Consider the following 19,573-nt stretch of genomic DNA (forward strand, 5'->3'; position numbering starts at 1 on the left):
TTGGAGAGCCAACCGTTTTTGTCTGACATCAGAAGAAAGAAGAGCAATCTGCCCCAGGTTCAGGATTCTGTATGCTGAACGCATCTGATATTGCTTATACATGCAAGAGTTAATTGGATAGATTACAAGGTTCATTAATATGAATGCTGCTAGAAAAGGTTTTGCAGGGGAAAAGGACCTTCAACATTCACTGAAAAAACAAGACTGCCCAAGTGACATAGTCAGAGGTAGCTGGGTTGAGTCCAGACTTAGCCATGTTATCTAATAACTAGCATAACTCCAACTGGTTCCAGCAGGTTTACTTGACTCAGTTGGATCCAACCTTATAGATCCAGGAGTGAGTAGATACAAGTAAGAAAGCAAGGATTAATTTTTATACATATCAGTGACTTTGAATTTTCTGTCCATTCAGTTATTACCCACAACCACAGAACAAACCTCAGGGAGCTTACTCTAAAATGTTGAAAAAGTCTGTTATCTCTGTGAATGGGGCCCTCTGCCAGTAGGAGATCAATGTATCTGGAAAGAGACATCATAATTACAAAATTACTATTTACTGTTTTTGATCCAAGTTCTGTTCTAAACTGCATCAGACCAGGCATGCTGTAGTAAACATGGTCATCTTTCTGCAGTATCTTTCCTCTACTTGTGGAATTAGCAAGGGTGTGTCCTTGCAGGGGACGCATCAAGGAGTGGCATTGCTGGGCACCCACAGTGGACCCTGAACTCCAGCAGAAGCCTGTGGACCTGCACCTCTGCAACATCACCAAACTCTGTGCTCATTCACCTGCCTCCACTCAAGTCTGGACAACGGCCATGGTGAGCAGCAGCAGCAGCAGGTGGCACTGGTTCTCTGCCTGGCAAGCAAGTGGCAGCAATAATGAGAAAAAGAAAAGGGGCTGTAACTAAGAAGATTAAGGGAGGGCAGCACTGAGGGTACCTTGCCCTAGGACCCTCCAAAACATGGAGCCAACAAGGTATCCTTGTTCCTACCTTTTGAAATTTGCAAGGCTTTTTGCAAAGGACGGCATAGAAATGTTTTAATTAATTAAAATCATTAAATTAAATTAAATTCACAATAGATCAAGCTTCTCTTGTGTTCAGGCTTAATAATCTCCCACCTTCCTAAATTAAATGGTATCAAAATTTCCATCCATTATATGCAGATGGAATCTTCCTTATTTGCAAAGCAGGCTGGGATTTAAGATTGTTTATAGAATTTGTGGATGATGGCAGGAATGAATGTTTAACTTGTCCCATTGATTTCTATCAGTCAACTCTAAGTAAGTCTAAGTGAAAGTCACCATATTTTCCAAAAGAAGGTTGAATGTTCCTGGTTACAGGTAGGAACGATTTAATACTGCTAAGTATTAACAACTAGGATGTGCAGGATAAAGTAGTAAAGACAAAAACAGAACAACATGTAAATGCAACAGTCTCTGTGCATTTGCTGCTGCCGCCACCGCCTCTTTCTCCTACTTAAAGAGCTCAAGCCAAAGCTCATTTAATCCTGAAACAAATGCCAATCCAAGTGAAATGCAAGCAGATGCACATTGCTCTTCTCATACCTTCTGAAATTGTTTTCATAATGTGAAGGAAACACATCAGGAGACTTCTTGTTTCAGCCTGATCCAGTTTGTCAAAACGAAGAGCTGACCCAATCAGGGATAATGGCCTCACAATCTGTCGGTGGGGGGAAAACAGAGCCTCTTTGTATTAATCGGAGCTATCTTTAGTTCAAAAAATTACTTTCAACACTTCACTTGCATGCATACCTTTTCACAGGTTTCAGTTGCCTCACTATTCTTTTCGTTGGTGCTTGGGTTAGAGTCGAGACTTGCTAAGGAGCCTCTGGAGTCAGCATGGTTGGCTGCAGAAATAGCTATTGATGAAAAGGCTGGAAACAAAAGCCACAGCGAATGTGCTAAAATGATGTTTATGGACACACAAATTAAGCAGAAGGATGAAAACCAGAGTGCAGTATGTAGGCGAGAACACAGTGCAGCTGAATTAATGAGGAAATTTGATGGCTATGAGTTTGCATGCGTGAAATACAGTTGACATATAACAACAGTGATACCTATTTTGTTATGGATGGTTTAGTTACACTGCCAGATGCAACAGTCCAAAGATCACTGAAGTGGAGAATGTTAGTGCAATTAGTATTACATTCTGAAGAGAGTACATATATTAAGCAATGTTGCTATTATCTAACTCAGGTCAGGCATACTTTAGTTCATTCAAGATGACTTTTTTAAATACATAACAAGAATATAGTGAAAAGCAAAAACATTGACAAAAAGGTAGCAATAGATTAAAAGATCCAGGAGGAAAGGATGCTTAGCATGCACTTATATTCATGTTTTAGACAGAAAAAAGTCCTTTGGTAAGTCATGGCCTGCTGGGGAATGCTAGAGGTTGGGTAGGACGTTTTTCTATCTAATCATGAATAGGACTGCAAGAGGAAACCTAAGCTGGGAGGGGGATTCCTGTAATGGGGAAACTTCCTAACCCCTCTTGTTCATAGTAGCATGGTTGGGTGTGGCATCACCCCTCCCCCAATTATTGTGTTTCTTAAAAGACAAACAAAACAAACTTCCCACTGATAGTTTGGTGTAGGTCATAGAATCATAGAATAATAGAGTTGGAAGGGAGCAAGAAGCCCACTGGGCCCAACCCCCTGTTGTTGCAGGACACTGATTTACACCATCCCCTTCAGGTGACTGTCCAGTTTTGGCTTGAATGTCTCTAGTGTGGGAGAGCCAATGACCCCTCTAGACAACTGGTTGTTCCCTCTAGGCAACTGGTTCCACACAGTCAGGAAGTTTTTTCTGATATCAAGTCTGCATCTATTTGTTGCAACTTGAATTGATTATTCTGCATCCTACACTCTGGTATCAGTGAGAAGAGATCTTGACCTTCCTCTTTGTGACAGCCTTTGAGGTACTTATAGAGGGATATCATGTCCCCCCACCCCCAATCTTCGCTTCTCAAGGCTAAACATGCCCAGTTCTCTCAGGCTCTCCCCATCAGGCAGCATTTCCAAACCCTGGATCATTTATGTTGCCTTCCTCTAGACACTTTCTAATTTCTCTGCATCTTTCTTACTTCAAGGAGCTTAATATGTGGGCATACACACAAGAGAAGAAAACTGACTTTGGCTGATGCAGATCCGTGTCCACCCTGATGTCCCTAGATATACCTGGTTTTAGGCATTACCACCGGTGGGAAAACAATCAGAGGTACTTCTACATCTGCAGAACTTTCTCTAAGCAAATGAGGGCACCCTTGGATGGAAGTGCTGCCTTGCTAGTGGAGTGGCACTTCTGCCATATCAAATGACCTCACATCTGTACTGTGGCAGATGTTCAAATGGTTTGCCTGTAGATTATTCTACAGAAATTGATAGGAAAATATTTGACTTATTCCATCTTTTCCCACCTGAACGTGAATATTTACAACCTCTAGCACAAAGAAAAAGGAACTCTGCTTCCCTGGAATTATGAGACAAAGTAGTCTATAACCAAGTATGGAAAAATTGTCTCTAAGCTCATGCTCCATGGGTAGATACTGAATTTTGGTTTATATAATCAGCAGAAGGAATTGGATAAGGGGAGATATGACAATGTTGCAGCTTTAGAAACTGGAAAAAAAACCTAATCCAGATATTCTCTGGACTGTAAAAAATATAATTTATCATAAAACAGCAGTAAAATGCAATAAAATACAATAAAACAGAAAGGGCAAGAAAATACAACTTCAACTATCCAGACACAGAGGGGGTTTGTCCTGGCAATTAAAGTATTGCAAGGTCTGTACAAGTCATTCCTCAATAGGAATGGCATTCCACAAACAGGGTACCTTATCAGAGATGATTCTTTCCCCAGATGCCATGTAATGTATAGAAGGTATTCGAAGAAAAGCCTCCTCTGCATATTTTAAGGAAATAATCTGAATGTGAAAACTGATAAGGAACCTGATAGTGGAACAAAGTAAGATCTATTTCATTGTGCAAATACTTTCATACCTGCTATAGAGTTAAGAACATCTTTGGAAAAAGAGGTATCTACTGAGTTTGCGTGTTTCATTGCTGCCTGGCTCTGAAATCCACCAGCAGTGCTCAAATCATCCCTGGATCCCTGGATTTCAAAGAGAAAAATGGCCAGGATAGGGGAGGTAAACATGTTCAGTTGTTTATTGTATCATCTTTAAAAATCTGCCTTTTCATTTGATCAGTCCATCATAATGTCACGTCTGGCTTGGCTTTCTAGAACTGTTATGACACAAAGCAGAACCCCACTGTCCCCAGCTTCTGCTGATTAACACCAAGGAAGACTTATCATAATTACTGTTACATTTTGCATTCATTTGTTTATTTATCTACATGCACAAAGCAGTTCAACTAAGAGGTTATAACACTTACAAGAGCCTGAAAGCTAGACTAGTATATTATAGATAGGATGAAGACGTGGCTGAAAGTGGCTTGTCTAAGGGCATCTAATAAACTTAAAACTTGAATGGAAGCCTCCTTGGCTCATAGCCCGCAAAAGCCACACTAATGGAACAAATGTCTTAATTTTCCTCTTCTGTTCATTTTATATCCACCTTCCTTTTTAAGCCAACTCAAATGGCTCCTAGGAGCACTTGCTGTAAGAAGCCAGCCAACTAGACACCAAGGGATTGTTTCTCTGAGAGCTCCTTGGTCAGGGTGGGTTTGGCCCCCAAAACTCAGGAAGATTGGAGTTGCTCTCCTAGGAGTGAATCTACAGTCTTGAGTTGGATCACTGGATCAATCCAATCCGCAGGTAGAGTGTGCCCCTGTCAGTAGTCTGCCAAGCACCTGTCACTTATCAGCATTTTGGAATGAGTGCCTGATAATCCAGATGGAACTGTGTAGATGCCAGAAGCCCACTCAGACACTGGTCTTTGTCAGCTTTAAATTGAAAGTTGAATACATGGATAATTATGACACACGGATAATGCCCTCAAGGAAGATATTTGATTATGTAGCTTATATTTAGGCAACTTCAAACCAGCAAACTGGGTCAGCATATCTTGGTGTCAAACCATGTATCACTTTAGTTGCAGTACTGCTGCTAATCTTTTCCTTTAACTCTGCAATGATGGCACATGGCCCCAATCTGGACTGGCCCTATTGCACACCAGTAGGGGAGAATTAACCCTTTCCTTGCCCCATGCTGTTGTCAACCAAAACATTAAAACCTTTCCCCTTTTTAAAGTGCTGTGTTCGGGAGAAAGTAATTTCACCAGTGGGGGAACAGCAGGGGTGTTTAGTCTTGCCACATCAATCCACAGTGGTCCCAATCTAAATCAATGCCACATGCAATTACTCTAGAATTAAAAAAGAAAAGGAAAGGAAAAGGGGGAGAGAGAGAGAGAGATTGAGAAATAGAGATTATCTTCAGCTCTACCCTATAAAATTAATGCAACCTGTAGTTTGATCCTCAGCTAAAATCAGCAGCCTTGGAAACCAAGTGTATGTGCCTTGACTTATCACAAATAAGAAACCCACATTTCCTACCTGATTGGATGTATTCATGTTAAATAGAAACATGTCCTTCATATATATCCGTGGCATGTTGTCCAAAAGCATGCCGTACAGAGGCATGTACAGGTTTGCGATCTTCGCCTGTTTCTCCTGAAGAAAAAGAGAGGCGAAGAAATGGCTCACTGCAGACACCTGGATGGTAGTTTCCCGGGGGTCACATAAAGCAAACAGCTACCAGCTCTTACCGGCTCTGCATATCGATCATCAAAAGAATGCTTTGCCATGAGATTTTTGAGAACTGCCAAGGCCATGTGTCTGATATCCTGGTCTTCCTGGAGTGCAAACCCAACCTCACGAAGAAGTAATCCAATTAAGAAATGCTTCTGGCAGAATTCATTTGTCACAGTATATTCTGGAATATCTTGATGAAAACAGGCAAACAGTTCATTGTGCATTTAAAAAGTGCTGTTTTCATGTTCACTCAAGAAAAGGATATGCTTGGAAGAAGTCTGAACTATTTATTTATCTATATTTCTATATTGCTTGCTATTAAAAATATCCAAGTGTCACTTTGTTGTTATGCAGCTACGTAATATTTTTTTAAAAGTTAATTATGGTTTCATAGTTATTTTACTGGAACACTCTCAAAGAAACTAAACAGCCATTTTACCCATCTTGGTGGTAAGGGTATTGTAAAACTAGAAAAGTGACAGAAAAAGGCAACTAAAATGATGAACGGACTGAAACTACTCCCTTATAAGGAAAAATCACAATGATCTTGGACTGTTTTAGCTTAGAAAAAGGAAGTGTAAGAGGATACATCATGGAGGCATACAAAATTGTGTATTGGGAGGAGAAATTGGATATGGAAACGCGCGCGCGCGCACACACACACACGCACACACTTCTTTTCATCATGGACCCTGTAGTCCATGAAGCTGGTTAATGGCAAGGGAAGGAATTCTTCCTAGAGCACATAGTTAAATTATGGCATTTGTAATGACTGCTAGTTGGATGACTTTAAAAAGGACTGGGCAAATTCATGGATGATCAAACTTTCAATGGCTTGTAGTCCTGATTAGGAATGGATTGAAGCTTCATGGAATCTGTCCCTTGAGCATTTTCAGACTTCCTCTCCTGCTTGGCCTTGGAAACTGAGCAAGCTGAAAGGAAGTCTGGGAATGCTTGCAGAATGAAGGCCGTGCAGTTGGCGACCTCCTTCTGCACAAAGGCTGCTGCAAGTGGCAAGGAGGAGGGGTGCTGCTTGCACAGCGGTCAGGTGGGGCTTGATTCCGGATGAGTGCGGTGCGCATTTTGGTTGCACCTGCCAAGGATGCAAACGCAGGGCTGCATCAAAGCTAACTGGTGACTGGGCAGCTGAGCCCAGGGAATAAGAGGGATTTCCACCCCCCAAATGGATTCCTTGCCCATCCCTAGTCCCAATGGCTATTTCCCACCTCCAGTGTCAGAAGCAGTATACCAGCTGCTGGGGAGCATGGCCTGGAAAGTACAGTTGCACTCAAGTCCTGCCTGTGGGTTTTCTGAGGGCAGCTCTTGGTCATCCTGTGAAGAAAATGCTGGATTATATGAACTTTGGTCTGATCCAGCACAACTCTTGGACATTTTGAACTTCAGCTTGCATATTCCTGACTATTGAACATGCTGGGCTGAGTGGAGGGAAGCCAACATACAACAACATATCTGGAAGGTCCCAAGTTAATGAAGGCCCCGTTATCTTAGTCATGGTCTCATGGTATGTGCATGTAAGAAAAGTAGGGATAGGTGGATGGCTGGAGCCTGTGACAGGAGTTGTAGTCCTTCAGCTCAGGGTCCCTCTGCATCTGCCATCACAATTACAAAAAGCATAAAGCCATTTGAAGCTTACCTGATACATGAAACTGCCGTGTTGTTTCTGAAGGAGTTGTTGGATCTTATATGATTTTCAGAAATTTTGGAGGAGAAGGGAAGACAAGGATTATATTCTTATATGGTCAGGCTCAACATGGCAAAGGTAAGGTTTGTTATATCACCTTTATTAATTGCAACACTAGCATTTATTTACATCACTTTGCATAACAGTGTATTCCTGTGTATTCCCTCCTAGTGAGGAGGACAGGCTGAGACACTACCAGGATTCTGCAGGAGGTGGTAGTGCCACCCCCCCCCCCCGCTCTTGACCACGCCAGCAATAATGCCAGTTCTTGGGGCCCAGCTGGCACAGAAAGGACCACACTGGCTGCAAGGTTGGAGGGCCCTAGCACAAGTCCATGCTTTGACCATGGAGTGTTTTTTCTGGGGTCGCAGCTGAGACTCCAATCTACCTTATGGTTCCCCAGACAAGGTTACAACAGGAACCATAGGACTGCATCCCACAGGTCCAGGATCGGTAACATGAACAGCCACTATGGTTATGGATTCTTTCACCAGAGCTTGTTTTTTGTATGTATGTTTAACACTGCAGGAAGTTCATCTTTCCTAAGAAAGTCCTTACCTGGAATGTTTGCAGATTTCACAGGCAGGCACAGAGGAATGAAGTGTTCATGGTTGCACACTTCTTGAAGAAAGTCAAATTTATATTGGAACAAAATCTGAAATATACAATATTGATTGATCTTTGCTCATTAATTGGGAACTCATACATGCATTAATCTATTTGTTTAGTTCACATGAAATTGGAAATCTGTCATCTGTTATGTAAAACATCACTTACAAAAAAATAACCTTTTGTTTTCTGACTACCTTATTGCAGTTTTCCAAACAACACATTTTTTTTCCAAATTCCTGCATTTCACACACACCAGATATTAAAATGGCCACACACGGGTTCAGTTTCCATGTAATATCAAACTCTGATTTAGTACCACATGAACATGTCTGGAAGAAGCTATAACTCAGGTGTGTCCTTCCCAGCTACTTATATTCTGTGATTCAATCCTTCTCCTTCTGGTTCATGATAAACCAGAGTCTAACATTATATCTGAGCTGTCGATGATAGGCTATGCCTATTTTGAAGATTAGCATTTTAAACTAAGGTTGAATCATTACACTTTAAAATGATGTCATAACAGAGCTGAAGTCTCCTTCACATACTTGTGTTTCTTTGTAATATCACAAGAATACAACACACAAATGGAAGAATTAAAAACAAACTTAGGAACAATCAAGAGCAAAGGCACCTTAGCAAGGTATGGCTCCAACTTACTACAGACTGAATAACTATCACTTTCTCATTTTTTCTAACTGAAACAAGGCAACTTAGGGAAACATAATCAGTTGGCAGTCAGGGATGCCACCTATGTATTCTTCACTGGCATATTTGTCTTTCACAAATGAACTAACTTATGACTTATTAAGGCATTAACAGCAAATTATGGAAGACCTTATACTTTGAACAGACACATGGTAACAGTTTTCAATGTACACAAAACTTTTGAGAGAGATATTGTGGACCACAGCTCCCATAATTACTGACCATTGCCTTTGCTGGCTGTGGCAGAATGGAGTTGTAGTTCCATTGTAATGGAATTGTAGAGGGAGAGACTGAGAGACTGCTCCAAAGATTTAACATTTCTGTGTTATGGTGCAAAAATTAAAGCCAGAACTATGTCTGGCAGCATCATAAGTGGGAATATAGGCTGTATTTAATACTATTATTATTTCTGTAGAATCATTGACATGTATTCTTTGCAGAAAGGCACAGTGTACCATGCAGTAAATATAAAAATAAATCCCATATTTTGTGGGATTTCTGATTAGCTGCAAAGGGCCACTGCCTCATGGGATCACGGGAGAAGTTGCCATACTAACACTTTTAATTATTTTAAGTTCAAGAAAGTTCAATCAGGGCCAGATTTCTAGAGGAAAGGCTGTTCGTACAGTGCATGTCCACAGCCTTGGAAGGATAAGAGTCAGCATAACCTTGAGGGGTGCATAGAATGGCAACAAGTTGCACAGCTAAAGTGACTGTATATTGTCGTAGGATTATGAATAGCAAAAGAAAAGAAATATGGAGAAACCATCAACAGTCATTGATTCTGGCTGTTTCTGTCACAAGAGAATTGGGCTGTAAGAAGTTTAGATAACTGTCCATTGTCTTACCTTGGGATCACGTGGTCCAAACATGCTTATATAGTTGTTGATCAGCTTAAATACAAATCCACGATCCATGAATGTGAAACAACGCTAAGACAAAAATGAAATTAGTATCATTATTCATCTGGGAAAGAGAAGAAGAACAGAGAAGATAACACAAGCAATATGGTGCTAGGGTTGTTATTTTCTTGGAAAACAATTATCTGACTTTGCATCTTATTCTGTCGCTGTGAAGGAATAGTAAAGTCAAGTTTTCAAAAATGTTCAAATAGCCATGGAATGAAGCTTTGCCATAAAGGCAGCTTTTGGGGGGAAATAGATCTCTCTCCACCCTATATATTGCTGGAAAGTGGTTAAAATCACAAAAACAAAAACCTTCTCAGCTTGGCACTAGAAGTATTCCTTGATTTCAGCCTGTGATTTGCCAGCTGAGAGAATGAACAAGCTTCAATTGTAATTTGGTGGCGGGTAGGTCCTAAATTTATACAAACAGTGAGATGATATGATCAGTTAGAAAGGGTCTATACCAGCCTACTCACTGAAGAAGACAGTGATGCTAGGGAAAGGTGAAGGCAGAAGATGACGACCAAATAAGAGATGGATCGGTTCCATAAAGAAAGCCACAGCCTTGAGTTTACATGAGCTGAGCCAGGCTATCATGGACAGGACAGTATGCAGGGTCTTCAGTCACAGGGTCACCCTGAGTCAGAAATTTCTTGATGGCACATAACTACAAATATAGTTCTATATGGAAGCCAGCTTAATAGCTTCCATGTGGTGACTTGTTCATGCTGTAGGGAGTATGTGTAATATTAATCCAGACATGTAGCTGATAATTTCCAACAGTAGCATCAAACTTTTCATGGAATGTAGAGAACTCATGTATGTACTACTTCACCTTATGTGAGTAGCAAAAATAAATGTCCTGTATGGATTACTTAGTGAAACATGTAACATGTAGGAAGTCCAGACCTCAGTAAGGCTAAAGAAGAGCTATTTGTGGTAAAAGAATCTTACCTTCAGAAACTTTCCAACACTGTGGTTTGCATTCTTTGTCTCTTCAAGAGCATCTCGGTGTTTCCAGACAACATGATCCGACAAAGCCATTGTGAGTATATCTAGCTCACTTTGGAATGACTCTGGAAACCTCTGAGAGCGAGGCATCTGAACAGACAGCAGGTGATTTCTTGAAAATTAACATTCAGTCCTGATAACACTCATATTCCAAAGTGGTCCCACCATATGCACAAAATGCAACAAATTATATCCACAACCTTCCCAACAAACAATAAGAAAGATGAGCTATGAAGAGGGTGAGATTACTGATGAATAAGAGATATGGGACATATTTTCCCTAGCTGGCAAAAGGCTTATAAGTTCTCTGGGGTTGATATAGCATATTCAGGTCAACTTCTCCTATTGGTGTGGAAATACATGTTGGGAGGAACCAAAAGGCCACTATATCAATTCTTCATAGGAGTCTGATTATACCAGATCAGATCACTGGATAAAAGTTAAGTTTGTCTATTCCAGGGGCTGCCAACTGGTTCCTTTCCAGATGTTTTGGATATTCTAAGCTGAATATGGAGTTGAATTTGCTGGCTGCTTATTGACTTCTTATCAAGAGCACACTTATTTGTAGCAGTCATATTGTCTTTTATAACCAGATTGTCTTTTATATAATCTTGATAAAATGGAGCTACATCGTTTAACATGACATGCAGTAGTATACTGCATGTGGAAGAAGATTTCAGATAATACTTGCCTGGGAGATTTCAGGCAGACAAGCCATCTCCATTAGAATATGTGATTAAAGGGTTTTTTGTTTAGGAGGAGAGGGTTTTGTTGCTTAGTCTGGGGGGCAAACTAAGGAAGACTGAGAAACAGAAGTATGTGAGGAAGCATTGTAATATCCTCACTGATGTTCTTGGGATGAATAAAATAGTTTAAATGTCAGCATGCTGCAGTACTGATACCCAGTACTTTATTATGAAGAGAAGTAGTCAGACTCACCTGCACTCTGTTTGTATCAGCCAAATGCTGTGCCATTGATTTTAATATAATTGCAAAAAAGAACCAGGAATGCTATTGAAAAAAGAAAGAAAGACAGCAACTTTGTCATGATGACAGAAATGTTTAATTCCCCCTTTTTACTGATCATCTAATGTACAACTTCTTTTAAAAATTAGAATGACCTGTGTAATCTAGTTAATAAGGAAACCTGCACAGCAATAGCTTTTTAAAAGACTGCAAAATATTCTGGAACATTTTCTATGATCCAACCAGTTCATACTGCCATCTTGCTTCCAGAAAGGAAGCTGCCAAGCTGCTGACATGATTATGCATTATATGAGAAAATTAATTTCCTCTCCATAATCAAGGCTCCAAATGAAGTTCTGGCTTGCATACATGCAAATACGTACAATGGGTTGAATCCAGACTTGTGGTCAGCAGAGTTGCAGTGGCCTTGCAGGCAGGGGGCTGAGGTGGTGATTTTTACTGATTTGTCCCTCTGAAGCCCACCTCTGCCTGTTCTAGAGGCTGGGCAACTCTCCAAAACAGTGTGGGCTGTAGGAGGAATACGTGAAAAATACTACCCTGCTCCTTTTCTTTATTGAAAACCTCCAGTGGATCTCATTTCTCTCTGCAAATAGAAGGAGCCCTTTTGCTCTATAAAGCAGTAAATCTGGATTTGACCAATACTTTTTCATTAAAAAAAATCACCAAATGCTGAGTTGGTAAGTTTCCACATTGCATGTCACACTTCTGTGAAGTGAAATAGGTTCTGTAAGAAGCAATAGACTTGTTAAAGCATTTGCAAGGTGTGCAGGATTCTGACATGCAGGGTGGTGGTGTAATGAGCATGCTAAGGACACCTCCCTGCATCACCAGTCCTCTTGCCTCTCACATCTAGAAGGTGACTGCAACAGAGACCCACAAAAAGGCAGGGTACTGAATCATGCAGGAAGCCTCTGTGCTTTAAACATTTCTGACAGGGCTGATATCAAACTGAAATTTGGTAGGTGGAGACCCCCAAATCCGAATGATCCAAATATTAACTTACACATTGCACTGTAAGAGTTTGGCATGATTCCAGGCTGTGGTTTTCTTTGATCTGAGGTCCTCCCAATAGAGATGCCTTTGAAAATTAAACATCGCATTTCCCTGTATTTAAATATTGTCACCTCAATCCAGAATCCTACATGGATTCTATGGATACATGGTGCTTTTGTTTATCCACTCACTTCAGTAGAGAGGATAATCACATCCATAGAAAGTGAACCACTCTGTGCTAACTGGCAGCCATTGGCCCAAAACAGGATCATGTAGAAAATTATACATCTATCCAAACTTCTCCTACATTTCCAGCTTGGTGAAAAGTGAAAGGGAGAGGTTTACCTTTAAAATATGTTTCACTGTTCTTTGCTCATTTGACTTCAAAAGTCCAGTCATGTTCTTGGCTAGCTCCTCGTGAACAGTCCTTTCTTCAAATGACTTGGATTTGAATACATACTAAAAGGGCAGAGCAAGGGAAGGTAAGTGTGATTTCATACCACAAAACCACAGAGAAGCAGTACCAAAAAAGTTAGTTTTTGCAGACTCACTGACCCAGTTCACATGCATGCCAAGGCTCAACATGGGTTATTTAAAGTACAGTCCACCACAGCATATGCCAAGCACAATTTGATTACTGAACACCCAACTAGGGATCAGGCAAACCCAGCTATTGCACCTTATATGAAGATCAAACAATCCTCACATAATCCTACAACAAGCTGAGGTTTATTTGAAGTCCAGGTCTGGACAACCAAGCAACCCTCCAATTAGGGTTGCAAAATCAAACAGATGGTTGGCACACACCAAGGCTTATAGGGTTAAATAACTCACAGTGTAGTGTGAGCCAGCCTAATGTAACATGAAAAAAATTCTGACCTGATACCTGACAGTAATAACAATACTGTTGGTAATGTCCTTTATATTAAAGGACATCACAGCACTTACAGGTAAGTTTGAAGCAGAACTTGCATTGATTTCATGTGCCCCCTTTATCAATCAAATCAGAAAAATTAGCAAGCAGAAGGGTTTTGGACTGATATGTAGCCCAGTGAGATATTCTAGACAGGAATTATGTATGGTGTGTTCTTGAGGCTATCTCTATGATTGGCATGTCTGTAGCTTTCAGATTTACCAGAGTTCTGTGTTTTACCAAAGTGGGCTGGGAAACATATGCCATGTAAATGTTTTTGAGCTGCAACTTCCATCAACCCTGGACAGCATAACCAAAGGTGAGGGACGATGGGAGTTGTAATCTGACATCATTTGAAGGAACACAGTTCCCTACTCCTAGTTTAGATACTTCAGGTTGGACAGCTGGAAATTCCCTTCAGGGACAAGAAAGGGGTATACAAAACCCTGTCCACCTTTGGTAACGCTATTTTTGTGGATCAATGCAACTTTATTTATATGCAGGATAATTTAGTGAATACATCACATCCTCTAGGATTCTGTGTGCTGTTTACTCATTTTTCAGTTTTGTTTCAAAATCATAAAGTGACTGGACCCTGCAAAGAAAACTAAGAAACAATTCTTTGAGTAAAAGTCATGCCTTATTTTATTAGGCAAAAGTGGTACGGGGGTGTCTTCCCATAGCTACTTTCTTCTATCAAGTCTACTTTAAGATAGTTGACTTCTGGGATCTGGCCAAGTGTCTTTCCCATACTCAATAGCTACCTTTTTGTATTACTAGGAGCCTAACTAGCCTAAGTAGGAGCAGGTGTAGAATTTCTTTATTCTGCCTTTTTGATAAAAGAATGTGGAGTCTTTGTTTTGTTGAGACTGGGAGACTGATGGCACCTAGATGTGCCATTGCTCTGGACCCCGGTTTCTTTCCTGACAAGTAGCTGGTGGTTCATAAATTACTCTCTGATGATTGATGTGTGGGACTAGGTTTGGAATCTGTGCTGGTTAGACACTTTAATGGCTTAGATTTCTTTTTAAGGGATCATCTACCTTCTTTCTGATTCTTTTGATTATCATCAAAGCTCTTTGATAATAAATGTACTTTTTCTTCTAATTGGATGGAAGATTTCTGGGCAAGACCCCAGAGGGAGAGAGTTTTCTTTCCCCATCTGGCCTAAACAGTTATAAATGGATTTTTATGGCTATTTGATTTTTAAATTGACTTTTTTTTGTTTTAGTTGATTTTAGTTTAAAATGTTTTATTTAATGTTTATGTTATAGTTTAATATTTATACACTGTTTTATATTTGGATTACACTATTAATATGTTTTGAATATGGTGATTTAATGCTATTGATTTTACAATGTTGTGTTGTCTTTATATTGTGAGCCATGCAAATAGCCCAGAATGGGCTACTGTAGCAGCATACAAATTAAAATAAGAAATAAATAAATAGAAGGGGGGAAATATCTGATTAAATGAGCTATTAACAGTTAAAAGTAATAGTTTTTTTTAAAAACAAAGTATGTAGTGTTTCAATGAGTTCACAAAAGCTATTTTATTAAAAGATATGGTTTTACCTCTTTTTCTTTTTAAATAATTTTAATATCTTATTATAATTACCTCAGTTTTAGAGTGTATTATGCTAATATTTTATTTTAAAGTTTATGTAGCTGTTGTCTGTTTTTAATGTGTGTATATTGTGTTTGAAATGCCCTGAGGACTTATTCAATAAATTTTGACTGATTGACTTGAACTAAATACTAAGAAACATGATGAAAGTACTTGATTTAGGAATAGGGAGTTGATGCAAATAAGGGATACAACTGTGTTATCAGAATTGCCAGCGTCTGATAATTGCAAATTTTCCCAGATGGACTTGCCATTTTTTGGTTTACCCATAGAAGTCATTTTCTTTTTCTTTTTAAGAAGAAGGAATAAAAACGAATTGAAGACATTCCAAATGAGATCAAATAAACAGTGAAATATGGAAATATACTTAAATATTAAAAACATTACTCCTTATAGCATGGAATTATCAACATCTACAATTATGTTGCACATGCACCATTCTTTTGCTCTAAATGTTGGGTATTTCAATCCAGAAATGCATGAAATGTAGTGACTGGCATACTTAGCCTTTCTTTTTTCTTGGAATATGAAAAGAGTGAGCAAACCAATCATTCCACCCATGCTTGTTCTGAAAAATTAGCCTATTATCTGTTACACTATTAGCAACAACTAATTAAACACATACATATTCTTTTGTTATTTGCACCTGAACAATACCCCATTGAATGTTCAGATTTGCATTAGTGTCATTTTTTCAACTGATGGAATGTGAATTGTAATTTGACTAATGGAATGTGAATTGTACAAAAAGGAATTATGAACTGTGTATGTTATGAAACAGCATTAAGCTCAATTGATCTTAAAAGTGTTCCTTAATAGATCTCTTGTCACACACTCTTCTTGATTGGATAGTGATGCTAAAGCAGACATAGGCTGCAGCAGTTACCTGTTTTCTCCTCCCTTTCCTGTAGTGTCTAGGGTTACTCATTGCATAGTCTGAGATAATCAGAAGACTGATAACACCTTGCCTTGTGTGGAATATCCCAGGTAGGGAGAGAATGCGTGTGGCTTTGAAGATCACTGCTTCTTATCTTATTCATTTGTAATTATTACTGATCATTCAGTGGATTCAGAACACCATAAGGGGATTGGGGAAACATTCCCTTATGGTAGGCAATGCTTATATCTGCTTTGATATTTTAAGGTATAATCAGCATATTGTCTTTAAGTAAACATGCAGCAGAGCAACAGATCTGTGCCCATCAACTCTATTCTTGGGTTTCATGCACTTGATGAAAAATGTATATGATATGTAGATGCTTGGATTCCTGTCTGGATATCTTTAGGATATATAATCCTGCCAAGGAATGGAGATGGGTAAGAAGTCTGTAAATTACGTAGCCTGCATGCATAGGGCTCTTTACATATGTACAGTTTTGAGTTATAAAAAACATCTGAAGATACACTTCTCCATCCACTGAGACTGGGATACTCCACCATTTCAAGAAATTGGATTGACCAGGGTTTGAAGTAGGGGCTAAAGTTTTGTAACTCCAGGACTTGAGAGAAGATTCTATCTACCCACCTGTACATTTTTCTAACTAGTAGAATAAAGCATTTTATAGCTGACCAGGCTGACATGAAAGTTGCATGTAAACTTTAACTGTGGAATGTCAGTGATTTTAAAAAAAAAATTATTTAGGGTACAACCTTATGCATTTTTGGATAAGAAAAAGGACCTACAACTTCCATCAAGCCATAATGGCTGGGGGTGTTGGGACTTCTACAACCTTTTTCTATCTAAACATGTATCTGATTGTGTCCTTAATAATGTATTCAGTTTATGATTATTGTCATTGCATTCAATACTATAGTAGGAAAGATCAGCGCCTTATGGATACTAAGAGTCAAAGACATTGGATTGCACCCTTAGAAATGTTTTTAAATAAATATGGAAAAGTAAAACAGCAGCAGGATGAAATGGATTCCAAGGCTACACTAGATAAGTGAAGCTAGAGCTATAAGAGCATGAGAAAAAAACCATCATCCTCCCCCTACAAAAAAAATTAGGGGAAACAACTGTTCCCTCACCATCTTCTGGAAGAAAATCCCTGGAAGGAAAACAAGACATTTATTTCGTCTTTCCCAGACTGCTAAGCAGATTTCCCTCCTGTTATTTACTCCCTGTCCCCAGGCTTTTGACACTTTAGCACCTAGTATTCATTCAGTGGACCTAGTTTGCTAAATGCTTGAGTAGCTTATTCGTGTGTAGGCTTCAGGGGTACTTATATTGGTGCCACTTACTAGAACCTGCTTTTAAAGGAACGCAGTGTTGACTTCCTGAACAACCCCATGAGTTCAATGATGCATTTAGAGTGAGAACTGAGTGGAGAAAACACAACAAGCAGTGCCAGTTCACAAAAATGTGCAGAGTCATGCTGGAAGATTAAAAATATTTCACATACCATAAACAGGTACAAAAGTGCTGTAATTTAGACAACAGAAAGGTTTTCTTGAGGGAAAAACAAAAAGCTAGCAAAATATTATAGCACAATCAATTTCAATACACACAGAGAAGCTGTCTAAGAAGGTTATGTTCTTGGTTTAAATTTACTCCTGCAGTTTACTTGCTGGTTTGCAAGCATGTTCATCCTTACAGAAAAATCAACTGATAAATTGTCATAGTTAGCTAATAAGGGAAGTCAACACTCACATTGCACAAAGGTCATGAAAAGTGCCAAATGAGGGATAAGTGTGCAAAGTAACAGAGATGTTCAAGCACCAAATGAAATATTCTTACCATTACATATGACTGGATACAGTGCTCTAATTGTTCTTCTTGGAACTTGGCAACAATATCAGTAAGAACCCTGTAAATTAGTGAGTGAACATGTAAAATGATGATGAAACATATATGCTACTTCTCCCTTTGCATATTTAACACTGAACTCTATGAACAGTTCAATTATGTCTGTCTGTCTGTCTGTCTGTCTGTGCAAGACTACTGACATCTGCTGAGAAGTAATTCACATTGATTTAAACTGTACTAGAACCAAAGAATTTTTCAAGCCTGTTTTCATGGGCCAAAAATAAAGTTTTTCAAAAATAAAATAAAAAACTGCATGCAAGTTTTTGATCTGTTTGATTCTGACCATTTGTTGAGAGGAAGGCATGAAAGAAACTGCACCAAAAAACTGTGATAGGGATGAGAATTTGGGAGAAAGGTCTCATGGTACAGGGTTTCATTGCTTACCTTCATTGTTTAAACCCTTGTTATTGAGGGGAACTTTTATGATTTTCCCCTATTCTGTGCTAGCAGCCACTGCAGCTGCTTGGGCTCCTTGGAAAACTGCCTACAGGTCTTAGGCAGCACTCTTTCCTGGGTGCTTTCCAGGGCTGTTGCCTGCTGCATTGCTGAGCACCTGAAAGCAAAACGCTGCTGCTTCATCATCTTCATCTTCATTTTCATCTTTGTCCTCTTCCTGCTGCTCCTCTCCGTTCCCCTTTTCTTCTTTCCCTCCTTTTCCTCCCTCCTCATTGTCCCCCTCTTCCTCTCTTTTTAAAAGGACGTTTAATCAAAGCAAAGAAGCCAAAAACGTCTTTCTCTTAACTCCTGGGCAGGAGCCCCAAGTCAGGAAGGCCTGACTAAGCCCTCTAGGGGAACTTCCCAAGAAGATCAGGCAGTCAGAGAAGCTGCAAGCACAGATTAGGAAAAATGGTTAAAAAAAGTGCCATCTTCAAGAGGATAAGCATGGAAGCCCTGCATGAAGAAAAAATCCTTTGACATTTTCAACATCCCAACAAGAGAAGAAAAACCCTGCCTCTTTCATGTGGATGATTTGGGCATAGCACTAGTTACATGTGTGCAGCTAGAACTGGCTGCTCAGAAAACAGGGAGATAAACAGTCTTCTAATAGTGACAGAAAGCTCCTGTAGTACTGAATGTTGCAGAATTCATTACAGGCTTCACCATCCACTCCTGAATTTTGGCTGAGTGGAGCAGAATTGTCCCTGGCAATGCCAAAACTCATCAGTCCTTCTGGGGGAACACCTGCCAGGAGGGTCTTTTCTGTTGTGGCACCTGGACTATGGAATATGCTTCCCAGGGAGGCTTGCCCAGCACCTACATTGTACTCCTTCTGGCACTGGATGAAGACTTATTATTTTCCCAGGAGTTCTCCCAGGAATTTTAGTTTCGGTCTTATTTAAATTCTGTATTGAATTTTAAATCTTAGTGCTTGTTCTACGTAGGTTTCACTATAGTTCTCATTTTTACTTTATACTGTGGCCTTAACTGTTTAAATTTCTATATTATAGTTTAAGTTTTAAATTGTTTTAAACTGTTGTGAACTGACCATGAAGCCTTCAGATATCATGAGGTATAAAAGTGAAATACGCAAATAAATGCAATGCTTTAGCTTATTTAGCAAGGTCTCAGC

General features: G+C 39.5%; 1 protein-coding gene across 6 annotated transcripts in view; it reads right to left on the minus strand.

Annotated features, from left to right (window-relative positions):
- DOCK10 (dedicator of cytokinesis 10) overlaps positions 1 to 19,573 on the minus strand; it is a 197,028-nt gene that overhangs the window by 37,415 nt on the left and 140,040 nt on the right. For 4 of the 6 annotated variants that reach the window (XM_044432859.1, XM_044432856.1, XM_044432858.1 and 1 more), the window contains exons 25-37: positions 17,935 to 18,004; positions 13,001 to 13,114; positions 11,615 to 11,686; positions 10,619 to 10,765; positions 9,608 to 9,691; positions 8,001 to 8,097; positions 7,395 to 7,439; positions 5,755 to 5,930; positions 5,543 to 5,659; positions 4,028 to 4,139; positions 1,776 to 1,897; positions 1,569 to 1,683; positions 453 to 519 (exon numbers count right to left, since the gene is read on the minus strand). In XM_044432859.1, coding sequence (XP_044288794.1) covers positions 453 to 519; positions 1,569 to 1,683; positions 1,776 to 1,897; positions 4,028 to 4,139; positions 5,543 to 5,659; positions 5,755 to 5,930; positions 7,395 to 7,439; positions 8,001 to 8,097; positions 9,608 to 9,691; positions 10,619 to 10,765; positions 11,615 to 11,686; positions 13,001 to 13,114; positions 17,935 to 18,004 — 1,338 coding nt within the window. The remainder of the gene's footprint in view (positions 1 to 452; positions 520 to 1,568; positions 1,684 to 1,775; positions 1,898 to 4,027; positions 4,140 to 5,542; positions 5,660 to 5,754; positions 5,931 to 7,394; positions 7,440 to 8,000; positions 8,098 to 9,607; positions 9,692 to 10,618; positions 10,766 to 11,614; positions 11,687 to 13,000; positions 13,115 to 17,934; positions 18,005 to 19,573) is intronic. The other 2 variants (XM_044432860.1, XM_044432857.1) reach the window with 1 other exon arrangement.

Source organism: Varanus komodoensis, unplaced genomic scaffold (assembly GCF_004798865.1).
Source record: "Varanus komodoensis strain SLA01 unplaced genomic scaffold, ASM479886v1 scaffold25, whole genome shotgun sequence".
Classification (NCBI taxonomy): Eukaryota; Metazoa; Chordata; class Lepidosauria; order Squamata; family Varanidae; genus Varanus; species Varanus komodoensis.